We start from the raw sequence: 19,186 nt of genomic DNA on the forward strand, positions 1-19,186 counted from the left end.
AGATGCTACAAAAAAGGAAAACTACCGGCCAATCTCCCTAATGAATATAGATGCAAAAATCCTCAACAAAATACTTGCAAATCGAATCCAAAGACACATTAAAAAAATCATACACCATGACCAAGTGGGGTTCATTCCAGGCATGCAAGGATGGTTCAACATCAGAAAAACAATCAATGTATTACAACACATTAAAAACTCGAAAGGGAAAAATCAATTGATCATCTCAATAGATGCTGAAAAAGCATTTGACAAAATCCAACATCCCTTTTTGATAAAAACACTTCAAAAGGTAGGAATTGAAGGAAACTTCCTCAACATGATAAAGAGCATATATGAAAAACCCACAGCCAGCATAGTACTCAATGGTGAGAGACTGAAAGCCTTCCCTCTAAGATCAGGAACAAGACAAGGATGCCCGCTGTCACCACTGTTATTCAACATTGTGCTGGAAGTGCTAGCCAGGGCAATCCGGCAAGACAAAGAAATAAAAGGCATCCAAATTGGAAAAGAAGAAGTAAAACTGTCATTGTTTGCAGATGATATGATCTTATATCTAGAAAACCCTGAGAAATCAACGATACACCTACTAGAGCTAATAAACAAATTTAGCAAAGTAGCGGGATACAAGATTAATGCACATAAGTCAGTAATGTTTCTATATGCTAGAAATGAACAAACTGAAGAGACACTCAAGAAAAAGATACCATTTTCAATAGCAACTAAAAAAATCAAGTACCTAGGAATCAACTTAACCAAAGATGTAAAAGACCTATACAAAGAAAACTACATAACTCTACTAAAAGAAATAGAAGGGGACCTTAAAAGATGGAAAAATATTCCATGTTCATGGATAGGAAGGCTAAATGTCATTAAGATGTCAATTCTACCCAAACTCATCTACAGATTCAATGCAATCCCAATCAAAATTCCAACAACCTACTTTGCAGACTTGGAAAAGCTAGTTATCAAATTTATTTGGAAAGGGAAGATGCCTCGAATTGCTAAAGACACTCTAAAAAAGAAAAACGAAGTGGGAGGACTTACACTCCCTGACTTTGAAGCTTATTATAAAGCCACAGTTGCCAAGACAGCATGGTACTGGCACAAAGATAGACATATAGATCAATGGAATCGAATTGAGAATTCAGAGATAGACCCTCAGATCTATGGCCGACTGATCTTTGATAAGGCCCCCAAAGTCACCGAACTGAGCCATAATGGTCTTTTCAACAAATGGGGCTGGGAGAGTTGGATATCCATATCCAAAAGAATGAAAGAGGACCCCTACCTCACCCCCTACACAAAAATTAACTCAAAATGGACCAAAGATCTCAATATAAAAGAAAGTACCATAAAACTCCTAGAAGATAATGTAGGAAAACATCTTCAAGACCTTGTATTAGGAGGCCACTTCCTAGACTTTACACCCAAAGCACAAGCAACAAAAGAGAAAATAGATAAATGGGAACTCCTCAAGCTTAGAAGTTTCTGCACCTCAAAGGAATTTCTCAAAAAGGTAAAGAGGCAGCCAACTCAATGGGAAAAAATTTTTGGAAACCATGTATCTGACAAAAGACTGATATCTTGCATATACAAAGAAATCCTACAACTCAATGACAATAGTACAGACAGCCCAATTATAAAATGGGCAAAAGATATGAAAAGACAGTTCTCTGAAGAGGAAATACAAATGGCCAAGAAACACATGAAAAAATGTTCAGCTTCACTAGCTATTAGAGAGATGCAAATTAAGACCACAATGAGATACCATCTAACACCGGTTAGAATGGCTGCCATTAAACAAACAGGAAACTACAAATGCTGGAGGGGATGTGGAGAAATTGGAACTCTTATTCATTGTTGGTGGGACTGTATAATGGTTCAGCCACTCTGGAAGTCAGTCTGGCAGTTCCTTAGAAAACTAGATATAGAGCTACCATTCGATCCAGCGATTGCACTCCTCGGTATATACCCGGAAGATCGGAAAGCAGTGACACGAACAGATATCTGCACGCCAATGTTCATAGCAGCATTATTCACAATTGCCAAGAGATGGAAACAACCCAAATGTCCTTCAACAGATGAGTGGATAAATAAAATGTGGTATATACACACGATGGAATACTACGTGGCAGTAAGAAGGAACGATCTGGTGAAACATATGACAACATGGATGAACCTTGAAGACATAATGCTGAGCGAAATAAGCCAGGCACAAAAAGAGAAATATTATATGCTACCACTAATGTGAACTTTGAAAAATGTAAAACAAATGGTTTATAATGTAGAATGTAGGGGAACTAGCAGTAGAGAGCAATTAAGGAAGGGGGAACAATAATCCAGGAAGAACAGATAAGCTATTTAACGTTCTGGGGATGCCCAGAAATGACTATGGTCTGTTAATTTCTGATGGTTGTAGTAGGAACAAGTTCACTGAAATGTTGCTATATTATGTAACTTTCTTGGGGTAAAGTAGGAACATGTTGGAAGTTAAGCAGTTATCTTAGGTTAGTTGTCTTTTTCTTATTCCCTTGCTATGGTCTCTTTGAAATGCTCTTTTATTGTATGTTTGTTTTCTTTTTAACTTTTTTTTTCATACAGGTTATTTGAAAAAAGAAGGGAAAGTTAAAAAAAAAAAAAGAAAAAAGACAAACAAGGGAAAAAAAAAAAAAAGATGAAAAAAAAAAAAAAAAGATATATTGAAATATTGTATGCTAAAAGGCTTGTTAAATTCTAGAACATGAGACAGAAATCATTGTAGAAAACAACTTATATGGCTGGTGGGGGTGTAAATTGGTAACATCTTTGCTGTAGGGATGTTTGGAAACATGTATCAAGAGTCTTTAAAATGCTTATAATGACATACCTAGAAAAATATTTACAGCATATTTAACAAAAAAATAATTAGTATCCAGAATTTATAAAAAGTACTCTGAAAAATTGCTATGAGAAAAATTTCAACCCATTAGAAAAATGGGCAAAAAAAACAGACAATTCAATAAATGTACAAAAAGATGCTTAATCATGGGAAATCAAATTAGAAACACAAATTTTCACCCATTGGATTGGTAAAGATTTAAAAGTTTGATAATATCAAGTGTTGGAGAGGGTGTGAAAATATGGATACTCTGTGATAACTAGTTTCAGCTACTTTGGATGGCTAATTAGCAGTGTTTATTAATATTGAAAATGTGTACACCCTTATATGCCACCATTTCCATCTCTCAGTGTTTATCCTAGAGAAACACTTTCCTATGTTTATGAGGAGTTACATTCAAAAAAGTTTGTTATACCATTGTTTATAAGAGCAAAAACTTGGAAACAACCCAATAGGGGAAATAGCTAAATAATCTTTGTTGTGTCCACATTACAAAATATTATGAAGCATTTAAAAATAGGGTAGATATATATGTAATAACATGGAAGTATCTCCAAGGCATGGCATATTGTTGAATGAATAAAAGGAAGTCACAAAACAATATGTGTAGTAAGATGTCATTAGTAAAAACAAAAACTGAAAAAGTAATGCTATATATTTTCTTTGGGTACATTTATATGTATACAAAACCAAAGAAAAATTTCTGGAAGTATACAATCCAAACTGATAACAATGGTTACCCTGTGTGAGGCAAAAGGGACTGGGGTTGCAAGTCCTGGTCAAAGAGAACTTTAGCCTTATCTGAAGTTTTTTACTTTTTACAAGAAAAAATCCTTTTGAATTTTTGTAAAATTTGAAATTAACTTTAGAAAAAGCTTTAAAAATATAAATACCATTGGACTGAGCAATTTCACTTGAATTTATCCAGACAAATAATTTAACAAATGTGTAAAGTGGGTGTGAAGGAATGATCATCACAATGTTATTCACAAAGAAAAAAATGGGAAACAATAACCTAAATAATAGGCATAAATAAATGAATGATGTTGCATCTATGCAACAGAATACACTTCAACCATTAATGATTATTATGTAGCCCTATGTTTACGGACATGTAATGATGCGCACAGCATACTGTTAAGTGAACAAAGGAGCGTACCAAGCTCCAGGTGGAATGAGATCATATTTTTAATAAAAACAAGGATGTGGGCAGGGGAGAGGTAGGGTGTGTGTACATTTTTAACCATAGGAAAATATCTGTAAGAAAATATAATGAAAAATTAATGGTAGATGGTAGAACTCTTGAGTGATTTAAATTTCCTTCTTTATACTTTCCTGTATCTTTTGAACACTATTTTATAATGCATTGTATTCCTTTTATATTAGAAAAAATAAATTCCATTATGAAAAAAATGGTTATAAATAAATAAAAGAGAGGAGAAAAGGCTCTCTGTGAAGGCTGAGAGTTTTTGAGAGACGCATTGGGAGAGAATAATGGAAGTAAACATAATATTTAATGAGGCCTTATAACAAGTTAGAAACCCTTTCTTACATGTAATTTTATTTCCTCCTCATTATAACCTGTAGAGGTAGGTATTGAAATCCCACTGAGGCACAGAAAAGGGAAGGGACTTACTTGTCCAAGCACACAGATCCAGCAAGTGCCAGCACTAAAATATAAATTCAGAGCCCCTTGCCCTTTCCTCCACATTGTCAAAAACCCTTTCAACATTCCTCACCACTCTGACCTCCTTTATTTCCACCTCAGCAAACTCACCAGTCATGTTGTTCTGAACCAAGTGTGTGATCTTCTCTGAAATCTGCCCTGGCTCCTGGAGACTGGGAAGTGGCTTCCTCAGGCTGGTTGAGGCCAGGGAGCTGGGCAGGTCTGAGAGGGAGTGTGAAGTTGCATCAGCCATGAAGGGGCAGGAGTGGGGTAAGGAAAGAAAACATGTGTTCTCCTCTTTAAGTCCAATGAAACACATGAACATTCCAGTTTACAAAGTAGGGAACCCTTTTGAGGAAAGAAAAATTTTCCTGCAAAGTAAGTGCCTCTCCATATACACAAGTGGAGATTCCTATAATGTCAGGAAACCTTCCATGAGATGAATCATACCCCTCCCCATCAGGACTTGCCTTCCCTTAACTGGTATAGCCATCCTGGGTCCTGCACTTGGGATGTAGATGCAGGGCAGTGCACCTTATTCTTCTTTTCTAAACATCATTAAAATTCAGTTTTGAAATTTTGGGGTCTTTAATGATATCCCAAAAGGGCCTATGAAAGATGTCAACAGTGCTGCTATCTTTCAAGTATGATTATCTTCAGTGATGGGCCTCCACACCCTACTGAAGGATGTACCTACTTCCACCAGTTTCTCTGCCATGCAAATCCAGATTGTCATAGAGTAGTCTTACTTAAATGTGGGAGACCAGCCTGGTGGGCCATGTAGCCACCTGGGAGAGAGGAGGCAGAGCTTGAGAGGACTCCTCTTACACTAATAACTGAAAGTTGCAGGAGCCTGTGAGCGTGTGTGTTCTGGGAGGGGTGCATTTCAGAGCAGAGTCTTTGCTGTTGTCTGTGATGTCTCCCTTGGAAAAGATTAGACTTCCCACCATGGAATGGGTACTAGCTGTCCTTGGATTAGTCTAGCTCAGGAATGTAATGAAGTAGGTTCAAGTACTAAAAGTAGAGGTTGGATGAGGTGGAGGTTGATTCCAACCTGTCTTGAAAGCCTTCACATCCTCCTGAACCTCTGGGGCCGCCTTCTGCACAATCTTGCTCTTCCCATCCTGAAATTCTGACAGCATGAAGGGACAGTGGCCCTTGGTCCAAGATGGAGAGTCTATGCAAAAATAAAAGAGTAAGTGGGGATGCATTTCTAGCCAAAAGTTCAGTTCCAAAGTGATTATTGTGACCTATTGTTGTATGCCAAAGCCCTGTCTCCAGCTATAGTAGAGACACAGTTGAGTCTAGTCCCTATGCTAGAGGAACTCTTAACTTGGTGGGAATGCACACACTGAAAACACATTGTAATCAATGCTAGTGTGAGAGAGAAGACAGAAACTATGGAAGTTCAGAAGAGAGAAGGGACATGATCCAGAACTGAAGTGGACAAGCTGGAGGTCATGCGGGCTTCTCAGAGGAGGTGATGCATAAGCTAAGTCTCAAAGGAGAAGTATGAAATACTCAAATAATGGGGAGAAAGTAATCTGAGGCTGAGAGAAGTACCAGAACAAAGGCACAGACGCTTGAGACAGGGTCAATTCAGGCTAGAATTGACTAGACTAGAGTGTAGAATGTGAGGTACATGATAATGAGTCTGTTTCTAGAGAACCTGGAAGAAGTCAGATTCCAGGTGTATTTTTAGGTCAGCTCATCCTGCCTTAACACTTTTCACATGAGTCCTCCCAATTATTGGGCAATGGTGGCCAATCTGTCTTGCAACTTTGTGTCATAATTTCTTCAGAACACACAGGGTCTCCCCATTTGCCAGATGCCTGTTCTTACCTCCTCCAGCTTTGGTTGCCTTAAGGTGGATTTGTGAACAGATTGGTCCTTGGGTGGCCAGGATGGGACAGTGCCCAATGCCGAAAAGAAACTGGTGAGTCTTAACTATCTTGCCCAGGAGGCTTCTGGGGCCCTGGGCAAGTGCTGGGCAGCACTGTAGCAACAGGGCCACTGCCACCATCTTGAGCCCGAAGTCCTGCAGAAAATGTGGGAGAAATGAGATTCCATCATGAAGTCCTGGACAAAAGCCAAGGGTCATTCCTGTGCTCAATCCTTTGCCCTCAACTTCCCACCCAATGATTGCTGCTCTCCCCAGAGATGCCCTTATTGTCCTTCCAGTTTAAGAACTTCTTTCCCAATGTTAAAATGTACTAGTAGGGCACCAGAGAGGAAGACATAGGAAGCTGACCTCTAGGTAAAGGGGTGAAGGAGAGAATTCCAACTGGATATCAGGAAACTTGGATTCTGATTCAGACTCTCCCATTGACCCCCTCTGTAATGATGAGGGTCATTGAATTGTGTTTGTGTGTGGCAGTATAAGAGTTGACAACCAATCAATTTAATCTAAGAATATTGGCCTCAGACAAGTGAGTTTTCAGCCTGCCAATGCAGACAGATGCCATTGACCAGAGCCATTGAGGCTTGTCCCAGAACATTTCCTGAACAGGCCCAGCCAGACAAGGGAGAAGGAGCTTGAGACCACAGGTACTAGCTTATGGAGATCAAGGCAACAGGAAGGGCAGGCCCCAGGCCCTACAGACTATGTGCCCCTCTGACTGGTATTTTGCTCTCTGTTGATTTCTTCTGGCTTTGAAAAAAAGCACAGATAAGGGAGAAGGTAGAGGCAGCGCCCCAGGAGGCTGCGTCAGTGAAAGAGACAGAGACAAAGAGACAGGAGAAAAGGGGGACCGAGAGGAGGTCAAAGAAAGAAAAACTAGTGGCACATACTAGGCACTTAAATATTTGTTGAATTTTAGAGTAAATTAATGAATGAACAGGGATTCACATGGAGAAAATGGAAGAGGAGAAAGAGAAGAGTCAGGGGAAAAGAAAAATTAGGAAAGAAAAAAGTAGCAAAACAGAGAGAGGGCAAAGTTGTGATGGCGGTAAAGTTAGAAAACAGAAATTGAGGGCGATAATGAGACCGCAGCTAGAGGGAAAAGGGGACAGGGTAGAAATGAGGATAGGGAGAGGAGAACTAATCTAGACAGATAGAGGGCAAGAGGATGATAAGAAACACAGAAGGATAGCAAAAGAGACTGAGGAGAGGGAGAGAGAAAGAGAGAGATTGAGTGACAGGGAGAGCAAAGAGAGATAGGTCTGTCAGAGAAAGAAATGAGAAAAGAAAGCAAAAGCAGCAGAGACAAAGGGAGGGGCAGAGGAATATAGATGAAGAAAGAAAGAGAGATAGAGATATACAAAGATAGAGAAACAGAGTGAGGAGCAGCCAGCAAGAAGAGACAAAGGAAAAAACTGAAAGCTATTCCAAGAAAGATAAACCAACAGAAGAAAAGAGAGAGCAGGGGTAGAGGCAGAGACGGACAGAAAGAGGTACATAAAGATCATGAGGAAAGATCAAGGAGCCTATAGGGATAGACAAAGACTCAGAAAACTGGGGACAGAGAAAGAATGGTGATAGAGAGGAGACAGAATAACTGAGAACAAGAAAAGAGAGAATCTGACAGGGGCAGAAAGAAGAAATGCTGTGAGAAATTAGGGGGAGCAACATAGAAGAGTTAGAGGAAGAAGAGTATGGCCCTATTGAGGGAGATGAGAGAGAGAAAGACCAAGGAATAGAGAGAAGTGATCAGAGAAAATTACAAGATTATTGAAGGATAGAGATGGAGAGATGACTAAGGCAGGTTGTGGGATTGGGGGTAGGAGGGCTGAGAGAAAGAAAGAGCAAGAGGAAGAAACAGACTGAATGAAAAGGACAAGTTGGAGAGGAAGATTCAGAGAGTAAGACAAGGTGAGGGACAAGAAAATAGAGATACAGAGAATATGGGAAAGATTATGGTCCTAGCACTCCCAGAAAAGGTACCAAGCAGAATCTAACAGAACCCTTAGTATACAGGACTTATGTTGTGAGGGACAAGTGGGTGGAAAGAGCTTGTGGCCCTGATCTCACCTGGCAACCTCCCTCATGCTGCCTCACAAAGCAATCACTCCCCTTCATTCCCCCCTAGAGCATCCCTCCACACACTCTCACAGGTTACCATAGCAGCCTAGGGCCCTATGGCCAGAGCATGTGGGTCCTGAAATTAGGAAAGGCAAAAGGGTTGTTGAAAGGATTAAATGAGATAACCCATGTTAAGCCTTTAAAACAGTACCTGGCATATAGTAAGTTTTCACTAAATACTAGCTTTTCTTATTCGAATTCCAGCTCCCAAACTCCCTTGTTACGTACCCCTTTGTTATATACATTTATCATTTCCCCTCACTAGATCTTGGTATTCATCCTCTATCAAATGTGAGGTAATAATGCCTCCCTCACATGGTAGATAATGAATTGGACCCAGTGCCTACCTCATATCGGGAACTATGACTGCCCTCCCCCACTGCCTGAGCACTTTGCTCAGCAGAGTCTGCAGACCACAGATAAAGCTCCCAGAGGTTATCACCACTGGGGCCTGATCACTCTCTAGGCTGAGATCAGGAATGAAAAGAGGAGCCCATTCCTGGAATCATATCTGAGCATCTGGCTGGGGCTGATTCTAGCTATTGGTGGGGAGGACAGGTGGATGGCCCAGGGAGTGGCAGACAAGGCAGACTGGCCTGGTGCCAGGCTCCTGCAGACTACTTCCCCCAACATCAACAACAACATCAATAGTGACAACACCATTGAGGCATGTAGTGGGAAGTAAAGGCCTCAAGATTGGGGCAAAGTCCAGTCCTGCCTTGGGGTGATGGTGGCTTAAGGCTTACCCCCTCCCAACTCCACCACCAATGTATAAAAATGGAAGGAGTAAAACACACCCATCATCTCTGAGGAGCTTTTGGCTATGATATTCCCAGGGTTCTGGGAAAAAATACCGTACTTCTTAGAACTTGTTGAATTCTCAAGTTATTTTGAGCTCCAGCTCCAATTTCTCCTCCTCTGACACCTTTCCTGAAATTTCCCCTGCCTCACTTTGCCTGGCCATCTTTGTAACAATCTTAGTAGTCTAGTTACCCTGGGCTCTGTTTACATTGCATCTCACCACTTATCATAAGACGAAAGTGAGGAAAATTGCATCAAGGAAGCATTTTAGGTAATTTAGGGTTTTAGGAGCACAGGCTCTTGAGCCACACTATGTGGATTTGAATCCTGGTTTCATCCCTTTCTAGCTCTGAGACCTTGGAAAACTCACTTCCCTGCTATCTGTAAAATGTAGATAATAATAGGGAGAATCTACTTTGTAGGGATGTTGTGAAGATTCAGTAAGATAATCCCTATAAAGTGTTTAGAAGAGTACCTATCCCCGAGTAACTACTGAAAAAGAAAGTAAAGGTACAGCCAAGGGAAGTCACACCATCAGACCAAGTCTGCAAAGCTGGAGACTTGATTCTTGTCCCAACCTGTTATAACTTACTGTGTGAACCTGGACTTTGTACTTCTCCTCTCTGTGCCTCAGTTTCCTCACAATCATTTGACTAGGTAATTGTATACATCCCATCTGGTTCTGATACGCAGAGAACTCACTGTGCCAGGCCCTGTTGTTGATGCTTTGTATGCATTGACTCACTGAATCTTCAGAGAAACCCTGTAAAGTAGACACTAATGTCATCTCTATTTTAAAGATGACAAAGCTGAGGCACAAAAATATTAAGTAACCTGTCGAGGGTCACAGAGTGAATAAGTAGCAGAATCAGGATTTGAACTAGGCAATCTGGTTCCAGAGCCCACTAACTTAACTGCTATGGATCTATGATTCAAATATGACTACATAATGTTCTTAACTGAGGGCCTGACTTGAGACATTTACCCCCTATGTTGCACCCTAATATAGTTCCCTTCCCAGGCCATTTTAGTTTGAACCGTGACCAATGTGACTTTACCAAAGGAACAGTTCTCTAACTGAAGTGGAATTCCAGGCACTATTAAAATTCATTCATTTACTACTTCATTAATTCATTCTACATTTTAACAACTTGTACACCCTCTGTCTCTGTATGGTAATCCTTACCATGAGTCTTCTTAAAACAATACTTTCACCCAAAGAGATGATGGTGGAATTTCAGGCCAGGTGACAGATCATTGCTCAAAGGTTTTCCATGTACCTTTAAAATCTTCTCTCATGTCAACACCCAATCTGCAGTCCCAGAGGCCAGAAGAGCCAACCACAGCCCTATTCCAGTGGAAAGCCAGAGACCACTCATTGCAGCATTCCTTCCTCTCACTCCCTCTTCCAGAATGCACAATCTTTAAGCACTACACTTCTTTCCCTCTCAGCATATACAGTTAAAATTTTGAAGTTCCCTTTCTTCTCTGATCACTTTTGTATCCTTTTGTGGACCTGCTTTGCAAGAACCAGTTAGGCTTAGAGAGGAAGTGGTTACTTCTCTTCAGGAGTTGGAAGCATCAGGCCTTACTTCCCTCCCTCCCACCCCTTCCCTACCACTGAAGAATCTTACAGAATTTTAGATACCTAGAATCAGAGAATCAGAAATTCTTAGAAACAGAAAAATTTAGATCACAACATCAAAATTAGAAGGGTTTGTGGAAATCAAAAGCTCCTTTTTTTCAGAAGGTGAATGACTTGCCTAAGGTCCCACAATGAACTTTGAGCATAGAGCTGTTTCAGTGACACAGCATTCCTTGTAAACCTTCTCTCCTTATTTCTACTAATTATTAATCTCTCAATTCCCCAAATCTCTCCCTATCCAATTCATCATTCCCACTATCCCCACATCCCCTTAGTTTTTTCTCCCCAGCCCTGGACCCCTAGGATCTGACCCTTTGAGCTCTGCTGTCAGCCAAGGTGAGAAAGGGAGTCAAAGGGAGTAAGGGTAGAGAATTGAAGGGAAAAAAAGTAAGACACCTTACTGGGAGACAGAGAAGGAGGGGAAGAGAGAGACAAAAAGATGGAGAGACTTTCTGAGATATACAGAGTTGATGTAAGAGACAGAATGGGGAAATAAAGAGATTGAGAGAGAAAGATAGAGAGAGAACTCAGGAAGGAAAAAGAAGAGAAAGTGAGAGTGTCAGAGAAAGATGAAGTGAAGTGAGAGTGATCTTGAAAACAAATAAACAAGAGAAAACGGGGTTGGGGAGAGAAAAAGGAAAGCTGAGAGGTGGGCAAGCAGACTAGAGAGGGCATCAGGCCGAAGGCAGCTCTTACCTGTTGCCCTGCACTGAGGACGAACAAACAACGGGTGGGTGTTATGCATCAGGACCAGGCATTTATCCCTTCCCCCTTGGCTCAGCTCCACCCACCCCGCCTTTCTCTGGCCTGGCCCTGCCTTGGCCCCAAAAGCTCCTGCTAGAGATAAAACCCAAAGCAGTCCCCTCTCACCTCCCTCCTCACCCAACACTGGCTCACCCCTCTCTGTTTTCTTTCTTTTCTCTCTTCTGTCTCTGGAGTAACAGAATGAGTTCCTTGGGTTCTGGAATCAGACCATCCATATATAGCTAAGACACCTTGAGCAAAACTACCTCTCTGAACCTTGGTTTCCTCAACGATAAAAGGGGAGAGCAATAAAACCCAGAAGCCACTGTAGCAAAAGTTTAAAGAATTTTGAAGTCATATATAGTGTTGTGTTGATGAGCTCTAAGAGTCAGCTTTCATAATCACTACATTCTGGGTTGTAACAATTCAATGATGTATAAAGAAACCTTAGTGTAGTACCTGTTGCAAAGAAATAACAGCTTTATTTTGAGTGAATGCTTATTTTGCACCAGACCTTTTGTTAAGTACTTCACATGGATTAATTTAGCCCATCCTTATAAGAGATAGGTACTATTCTACTCATGTCACATATGAAGAAACTGGGGCTCAGAGAGGTGAGCTAACTTAACCATAATTATCATGGTAGTAAGTACAGAGGCCAACTATGAACCCAGGTAGACCAATTCCAGAACCCATACTCTTTAAGCACTGCACTTCTCTCCCTCTCAGAATATATAGTTAAAAACTTGAAGTTCCCTTTCTTTTCTTTTCTATCACTCTCTCCGTATCCCTTTTTTATTTTCTTCTTTTCTCACTCTCTACATCCCCTTCAACTCTCATTCCTAGAGCAGCAGGATTATGTCATAACCAGGCAATCTCATCTGTGAAGCAGATTATTATCATAAATATTATATTTTCATAAATGTGATCATACTCTATATATTGGTCTGTAATTTCATTTTCCCCCATTTGACTATATGTCAACATGCCATGGAGATGTTTCCATATAAATTAATTCTGTTTAGTGGAGTTACAGTATTCCAGAATCTGAATGTACCATAATTTATTTAACCACACCCATATTGATGGATATTTAGGTTATTTCCAGAGACTTTTCCCCTTCATTATGAATAACATTGCAATAAACATCTTTAGGCAGATGTGAGGGTATTTTTTTATAAGATAACATCCTAAAAAAGGAATTCCTGGGTCAAAGTCTATATAGACTTATAAAATTTTGATACTACCAATTTTCACTGTACATATACTTTACATCCCCACCAGTGGTGTATGGGTGTGTGCATGTGTCTATTTTCTCACAAACTCACAAACACCAATTGTTATTATCAGTTTTTAAAATCTTTGTTAATCTGATAGGCACTAGAAGTGGTATTTCAGAGCTGCTTTGGTTTGCTTCTTAGATTATTAGTGAGATTAAATATCTTTTCATATGTTTCTTCATCATTTGCATATTTCCTCTTGTGAATTGCCTAATCTCTTTCTTTGCCCATTTTTGGAATGGATTGGCAGTAAAGGATAGTGGGTTAAAAGTGTGAGCTCTGAAGTCAGATTTACCAAGGTTATCTTATTCAGTAGCTCTGTGGTTCACTAAGCTTCAGATTCCTCATCTGTAAAGTGGCACAATCACGGAATCTACCCTATAGGGTTGTTGTGAGAATAAGATATGTTATTTTTGCTATGTATATTTTCCTTTTTGAGTTGTAGGAGACCTTTGAATAGTTTGGATATTAACACTTTTTCTTTGATATTTGTTGCTCCACCTGGATTCATTTATCTAGTCAATAAATATTTTTGAGCATCCACAGTGTGCCAGCCAGCATTGTGCTAGGTGCTGGGGATACAGTTGCATGGAATTGGAAATCATGGAAATAGCATGGCATACTTCACCTTTTTTTTTTTTTTCTTGAGACTGTCTACAGTTCTTCTGGAAGGTGTTTCAAATGCAGCTGCAATTATCACACTGTACTGTCAGTACTTTGCTTTATGTCTTCCTCCCCCATCAGACCTTAAAGAACTTGAGGACAGGGATCTGGAACCTTTAGCAGGAGCAGGTGTCAGAAATGTTTGTTGTATTCAGTTCCTTTTTCTCTGCTCCTCCCATGTGTTCTTCCCGTACCTAGGAAAGAAACTGGGGGATAAAACCTATTAGGTTGGCTGACTGTGAGCTATCCTAGAGAAGGAAGTGTCCTGATGGAGGAAGGTAGCTGGGGCTTCCCAGGTCATTGGGACGGCTTCTTAGGTTGAACCTCCCTTTAGTATTCCTGGTCAGGGTGAGTGTATGAGTGGACATGCCCAGTGTCATCTCTCCTTTGTGGGAAAATATTTATCTTTCTCTTTGGATAGTGGTTGTGTGGTTCTCATCTCCTTGGAAGACAATACAGTGTGTGGGAGGGCAGTGAACTTATGTCCCGGGCAGTCATAAGGCACCTCCTCAGGGAACACTTCCCTGACTCCCCTCTCTCCCTGCACCGATTTGTTTTACAGGTTGTCTGACTCCTACTTGCGGGGAAATTCCTCTGGGATCAGGGTCTAGGTCTGATTCATTTCTGCACCCCCAGTGTCAACCTGGCAATGAGTAGATGTTCAAACAATGTTTTATTGAATCAATTTCAGAGATTAAATTTCCCCCCAATTTTTTAATAAAGAAATAAACTAAAATTCCACCACACCATATTAACTACTACTAACAATTTGGTATGTTTTCTTCCAAGTTTTTTATATGAGGTTTTTGAAGAATGTGATATATATATAGTTTCCTTTTTGAAAAAAAATTACTGATTATATTATAATCATTTTCCTTGTCTTAAGACTTTTCAAACATTTTTAAATAGTCACTTAGTAGTCCATCATGAGGCCACTCCACCTTTTTACTTAGTCTTTCCAGTAGTGTTGGCCATTTAGGTATTTCAGTTTTTCACTTTGTAACTCCACTGCAATGGACATCATGGTGTTTAAAAGCTTTTTCTGTACCTCAGACTATTTTCTTAGCATTGATTTCCTAAAACTTTTATTGAGGTATAATCTACATGCCATAAAATTCACTCCTTTTAAGTCTACAATTCAATGATTATTAGTATGTTTACAAAATTATGCAGCCATCACCACAATCTAATATTAGTATTGATTTTGAGACAAAGAGTGTGAGACTTTTAAAGATTTTTCATATGTATTATCAAATATTTTTCCAAAAGGCTATACCAGTTAAAGATGGGCCCAACCCTCTGTGACAGGTAGGGGTTGAAGAAGAAGCACAGAACTTTGTCAGGTCAGTCAATCGAGGGTCAGTCTTAGTTCAGCGTCTAACCCTTCAGCTGATTCCCCACAGTCCCTCTCTGCCATGGGCCCACAAGTCCCCTGGGATTGGTGTAGGGCGGGCTCCTGGCACTTCCACGCGGCTCCCCTGCCTCTAGGCTGTGCACCCTGTGGGCTTCTGTGGAGGAGGAGCGTGCGCCATCACAAGCCAGCCAAAACCTGAATTCGCTTAAGGAAGCTCTCGGCCATGGTGCTGCAAAGAGGTGTCTCCCAGCCTGCTGCACAGATTGCTGCATGGGGCGTTCAAACTAGCCACATCCGCAGTTGTCCGCCTGCTGCAGCAACTCGTCCCTAGCTTGGGGGCTCTTAGCTGCAGGTGTATGAAGGGCTATCTCCCACGCCAGATAATGAGGCGGATGCCCAGGGCGTGGAAGGTACTGCCCACCATGCTTGACTGCAGCTCCCACTGTCAGGTCCCCAGCCACTTTCCGGGTCTTACTCTAACACACCTCCGAACACAGTCTCTTGGTTTCTTCCCACTGCCGCAGGACTCGGGCTGCCATTTCCCCGGTGGCTCCCCGGATCAAACGCTCACACGACTTCAAATGCAGTCTCTCAGTTTCTCCAAGTGCACAGCGACAGTGGATGTAGAAGTCCCTGCTAGTGTTTTTCACGGAGGAGAATTTTGCTCCGTCTCTCCTAATCTGCCATCTTGGATCCCTCTTTTATTTCTTTTCCTTGCCTAATTTGTCTAGCTAGAACTTCTAGCAAAATGTTGAAAAACATTGCTGACAGTGGGCATACTTTTCTTGTTCCAAATCTTAGAGGGGAAGCTTTCAGTCTTTCACCATTGAGTACAATGTTAGCTGTAGGTTTTTCATATATGTGCTTTATGATGTTGAGGAAGTTTACTTCAATTCCTATTTTTGAAGTGTTTTTATTAAGAAAGGATGTTGAATTTTGTCAGATTCCTTTCCCATATCAATCGAGATCATCATGTGGTTTTTCCCCTTTGATTTGTTGGTGTGGTGTATTACATTAATTAATTTTCTTGCATTGAACCACCCTTGCATACCTGGGATAAACTCATTTGATCATGGTGTACAATTCTTTTAATGTGTTGTTGGTTTGCATTTGCAAGTATTTTGTTGTATGTCTATTGATTAAAGAAATTGGTCTGTAATTTTCTTTTTTTCTACCATCTTTATCTGTCTTTGGTATTAGGGTGATGTTGGCTTCACAGAATGAGTTAGGTAGTATTCCCTACTCTTCAATTTTTTGGCAGAGTTTGAACACGATTGGTGTTAATTATTCTTGTAATATTGGTAGAATTCACCTGTGAAGCCATCTGGTCCTTGAGTTTTCTTTCTTGGGAGTTTTTTTTTTTTAATTTTTAAAAAGAAGCTTTATTCACACACCATACAATCCATCCAAAGTGCACAATCAATGGCTCTTGGTATAATCACAGAGTTATACATTCCCCACCACAATCAATATGAGAACATTCTCACTTCTCCAAAAAAAAAAACAAAATCCTGTACACCTCATATCCCCCTATTATTGATTGCTTTGGTATAGTGCCTTGTTACAATTGATGATAGAATATTATAATATACTATTACCTGTAGTCTTTAATTTGCATTAATTGCATTTTTCCATATACCACCTTATTATTAACACCTTGTAATTGTGATGTACATTTGCTCTAGTTCATGAAAGAACATTGTTATATTTTGTATATTAACCACAGTCATTGTCCACTATAGGTTTCACTGTTATATAGTCCCATGTTTTATGTTCTAGCTTTCATTCTAGTGACATACATAACTCTAGCCTTCCCCTTTCAACCATGCTCACACTCAGCATTGTTAGTTACACTTACAGAATTGTGCTACCATCACCTAATGCATTTATGAACATTTGCAGTCAACCTTATTTGCATTTCTTACAGATTAAGCATCATCTGCCCATTCTCTACTATTTTTTCTATCTCCTGGTAAGATATGGTCTGTTAATTTCTGATGGGTATAGTAGGAACAAGTTCACAGAAAGGTTGCTATATTAGGTTACTTTCTTGGGGTAGAGTAGGAACATGTTGGAAGTAAAGTAGTTAGGTTAGTTGTCTTTTCCTTACTCCCTTGTTATGGTCTCTTTGAAATGTTCTCTTATTGTATGTTTTTTTAAATTTTTTTTTATTTTTTTAATTTTTCATACAGTTGATTTAAAAAAAAAATTAACTCAAAATGGACGAAAGATCTCAATATAAAAGAAAGTACCATAAAACTCCTAGAAGATAATGTAGGAAAACATCTTCAAGACCTTGTATTAGGCGGCCACTTCCTAGACTTTACACCCAAAGCACAAGCAACAAAAGAAAAAATAGATAAATGGGAACTCCTCAAGCTTAGAAGTTTCTGCACCTCAAAGGAATTTCTCAAAAAGGTAAAGAGGCAGCCAACTCAATGGGAAAAAATTTTTGGAAACCATGTATCTGACAAAAGACTGATATCTTGCATATATAAAGAAATCCTACAACTCAATGACAATAGTACAGACAGCCCAATTATAAAATGGGCAAAAGATATGAAAAGACAGTTCTCTGAAGAGGAAATACAAATGGCCAAGAAACACATGAAAAAATGTTCAGCTTCACTAGCTATTAGAGAGATGCAAATTAAGACCACAGTGAGATACCATCTAACACCGATTAGAATGGCTGCCATTAAACAAACAGGAAACTACAAATGCTGGAGGGGATGTGGAGAAATTGTAACTCATTCATTGTTGGTGGGACTGTACAATGGTTCAGCCACTCTGGAAGTCAGTCTGGCAGTTCCTTAGAAAACTAGATATAGAGTTACCATTCGATCCAGCAATTGCACTTCTCGGTATATACCCGGAAGATCGGAAAGCAGTGACACGAACAGATATCTGCACGCCAATGTTCATATCAGCATTATTCACAATTGCCAAGAGATGGAAACAACCCAAATGTCCTTCAACAGATGAGTGGATAAATAAAATGTGGTATATACACACGATGGAATACTACACGGCAGTAAGAAGGAACGATGTCGTGAAACATATGACAACATGGATGAACCTTGAAGACATAATGCTGAGCGAAATAAGCCAGGCACAAAAAGAGAAATATTATATGCTACCACTAATGTGAACTTTGAAAAATGTAAAACAAATGGTTTATAATGTAGAATGTAGGGGAACTAGCAATAGAGAGCAATTAAGGAAGGGGGAACAATAATCCAAGAAGAACAGATAAGCTATTTAACGTTCTGGGGATGCCCAGGAATGACTATGGTCTGTTAATTTCTGATGGATATAGTAGGAACAAGTTCACAGAAATGTTGCTGTATTAGGTAACTTTCTTGGGGTAAAGTAGGAACATGTTGGAAGTAAAGCAGTTATCTTAGGTTAGTTGTCTTTTTCTTACTCCCTTGTTATGGTCTCTTTGAAATGTTCTTTTATTGTATGTTTTTTTTTTTTTCATACAGTTGATTTAAAAAAGAAAAAAAAGTTAAAAAGAAAAAAAAAAAACAAGGAAAAAAATATGTAGTGCCCCCTTGAGGAGCCTGTGGAGAATGCAGGGGTATTGGCCTACCACACCTCGATGGTTGCTAACATGACCACAGACACAGGGGACTGGTGGTTTGATGGGTTGAGTCCTCTACCACGGGACTTGCCCTTGGGAAGACTGTTGCTGCAAAGGAGAGGCTAAGCCTCCCTATAATTGTGCCTAAGAGCCTCCTCTAAAATGCCTCTTTGTTGCTCAGATGTGGCCCTCTCTCTCTGGCTAAGCCAACTTGAAAGGTGAAATCACTGCCCTCCCCTCTACGTGGGATCAGACACCCAGGGGAATGAATCTCCCTGACAATGTGGAATATGACTCCCGGGGAGGAATGTAGACCCGGCATCGTGGGATGGATAACATCTTCTTGACCAAAAGTGGGATGTGAAAGGAAATGAAATAAGCGTCAGTGGCAGAGAGATTCCAAAAGGAGCCGAAAGGTCACTCTGGTGGGCACTCTTACGCAAAATATAGACAACCCTTTTTAGGTTCTAATGAATTGGGGTAGCTGGTGGTAGATACCTGAAACTATCAAACTACAACCCAGAGCCCATGAATCTTGAAGACAA

The 19,186-nt window shown here is 40.1% G+C and overlaps 1 protein-coding gene across 4 annotated transcripts in view; it reads right to left on the reverse strand.

Annotated features, from left to right (window-relative positions):
* The window catches only part of ALAS2 (5'-aminolevulinate synthase 2), a 29,314-nt gene extending 17,483 nt beyond the window's left edge, over window positions 1-11,831 (reverse strand). Inside the window, exons 1-4 of one of the 4 annotated variants that reach the window (XM_037821023.1) lie at window positions 11,711-11,831; window positions 6,390-6,585; window positions 5,602-5,724; window positions 4,659-4,769 (exon numbers count right to left, since the gene is read on the reverse strand). In XM_037821023.1, coding sequence (XP_037676951.1) covers window positions 4,659-4,769; window positions 5,602-5,724; window positions 6,390-6,570 — 415 coding nt within the window. In that variant the 5' untranslated portion in view covers window positions 6,571-6,585; window positions 11,711-11,831. Of the gene's footprint in view, window positions 1-4,658; window positions 4,770-5,601; window positions 5,725-6,389; window positions 6,586-9,961; window positions 10,096-11,710 lie in introns of those variants that run through there. The other 3 variants (XM_037821021.1, XM_037821020.1, XM_037821022.1) reach the window with 3 other exon arrangements.
* Window positions 11,832-19,186: the final 7,355 nt, after the last annotated feature.

The sequence above is a fragment of the Choloepus didactylus genome, chromosome X (genome assembly GCF_015220235.1).
Source record: "Choloepus didactylus isolate mChoDid1 chromosome X, mChoDid1.pri, whole genome shotgun sequence".
Taxonomy (NCBI): Eukaryota; Metazoa; Chordata; class Mammalia; order Pilosa; family Megalonychidae; genus Choloepus; species Choloepus didactylus.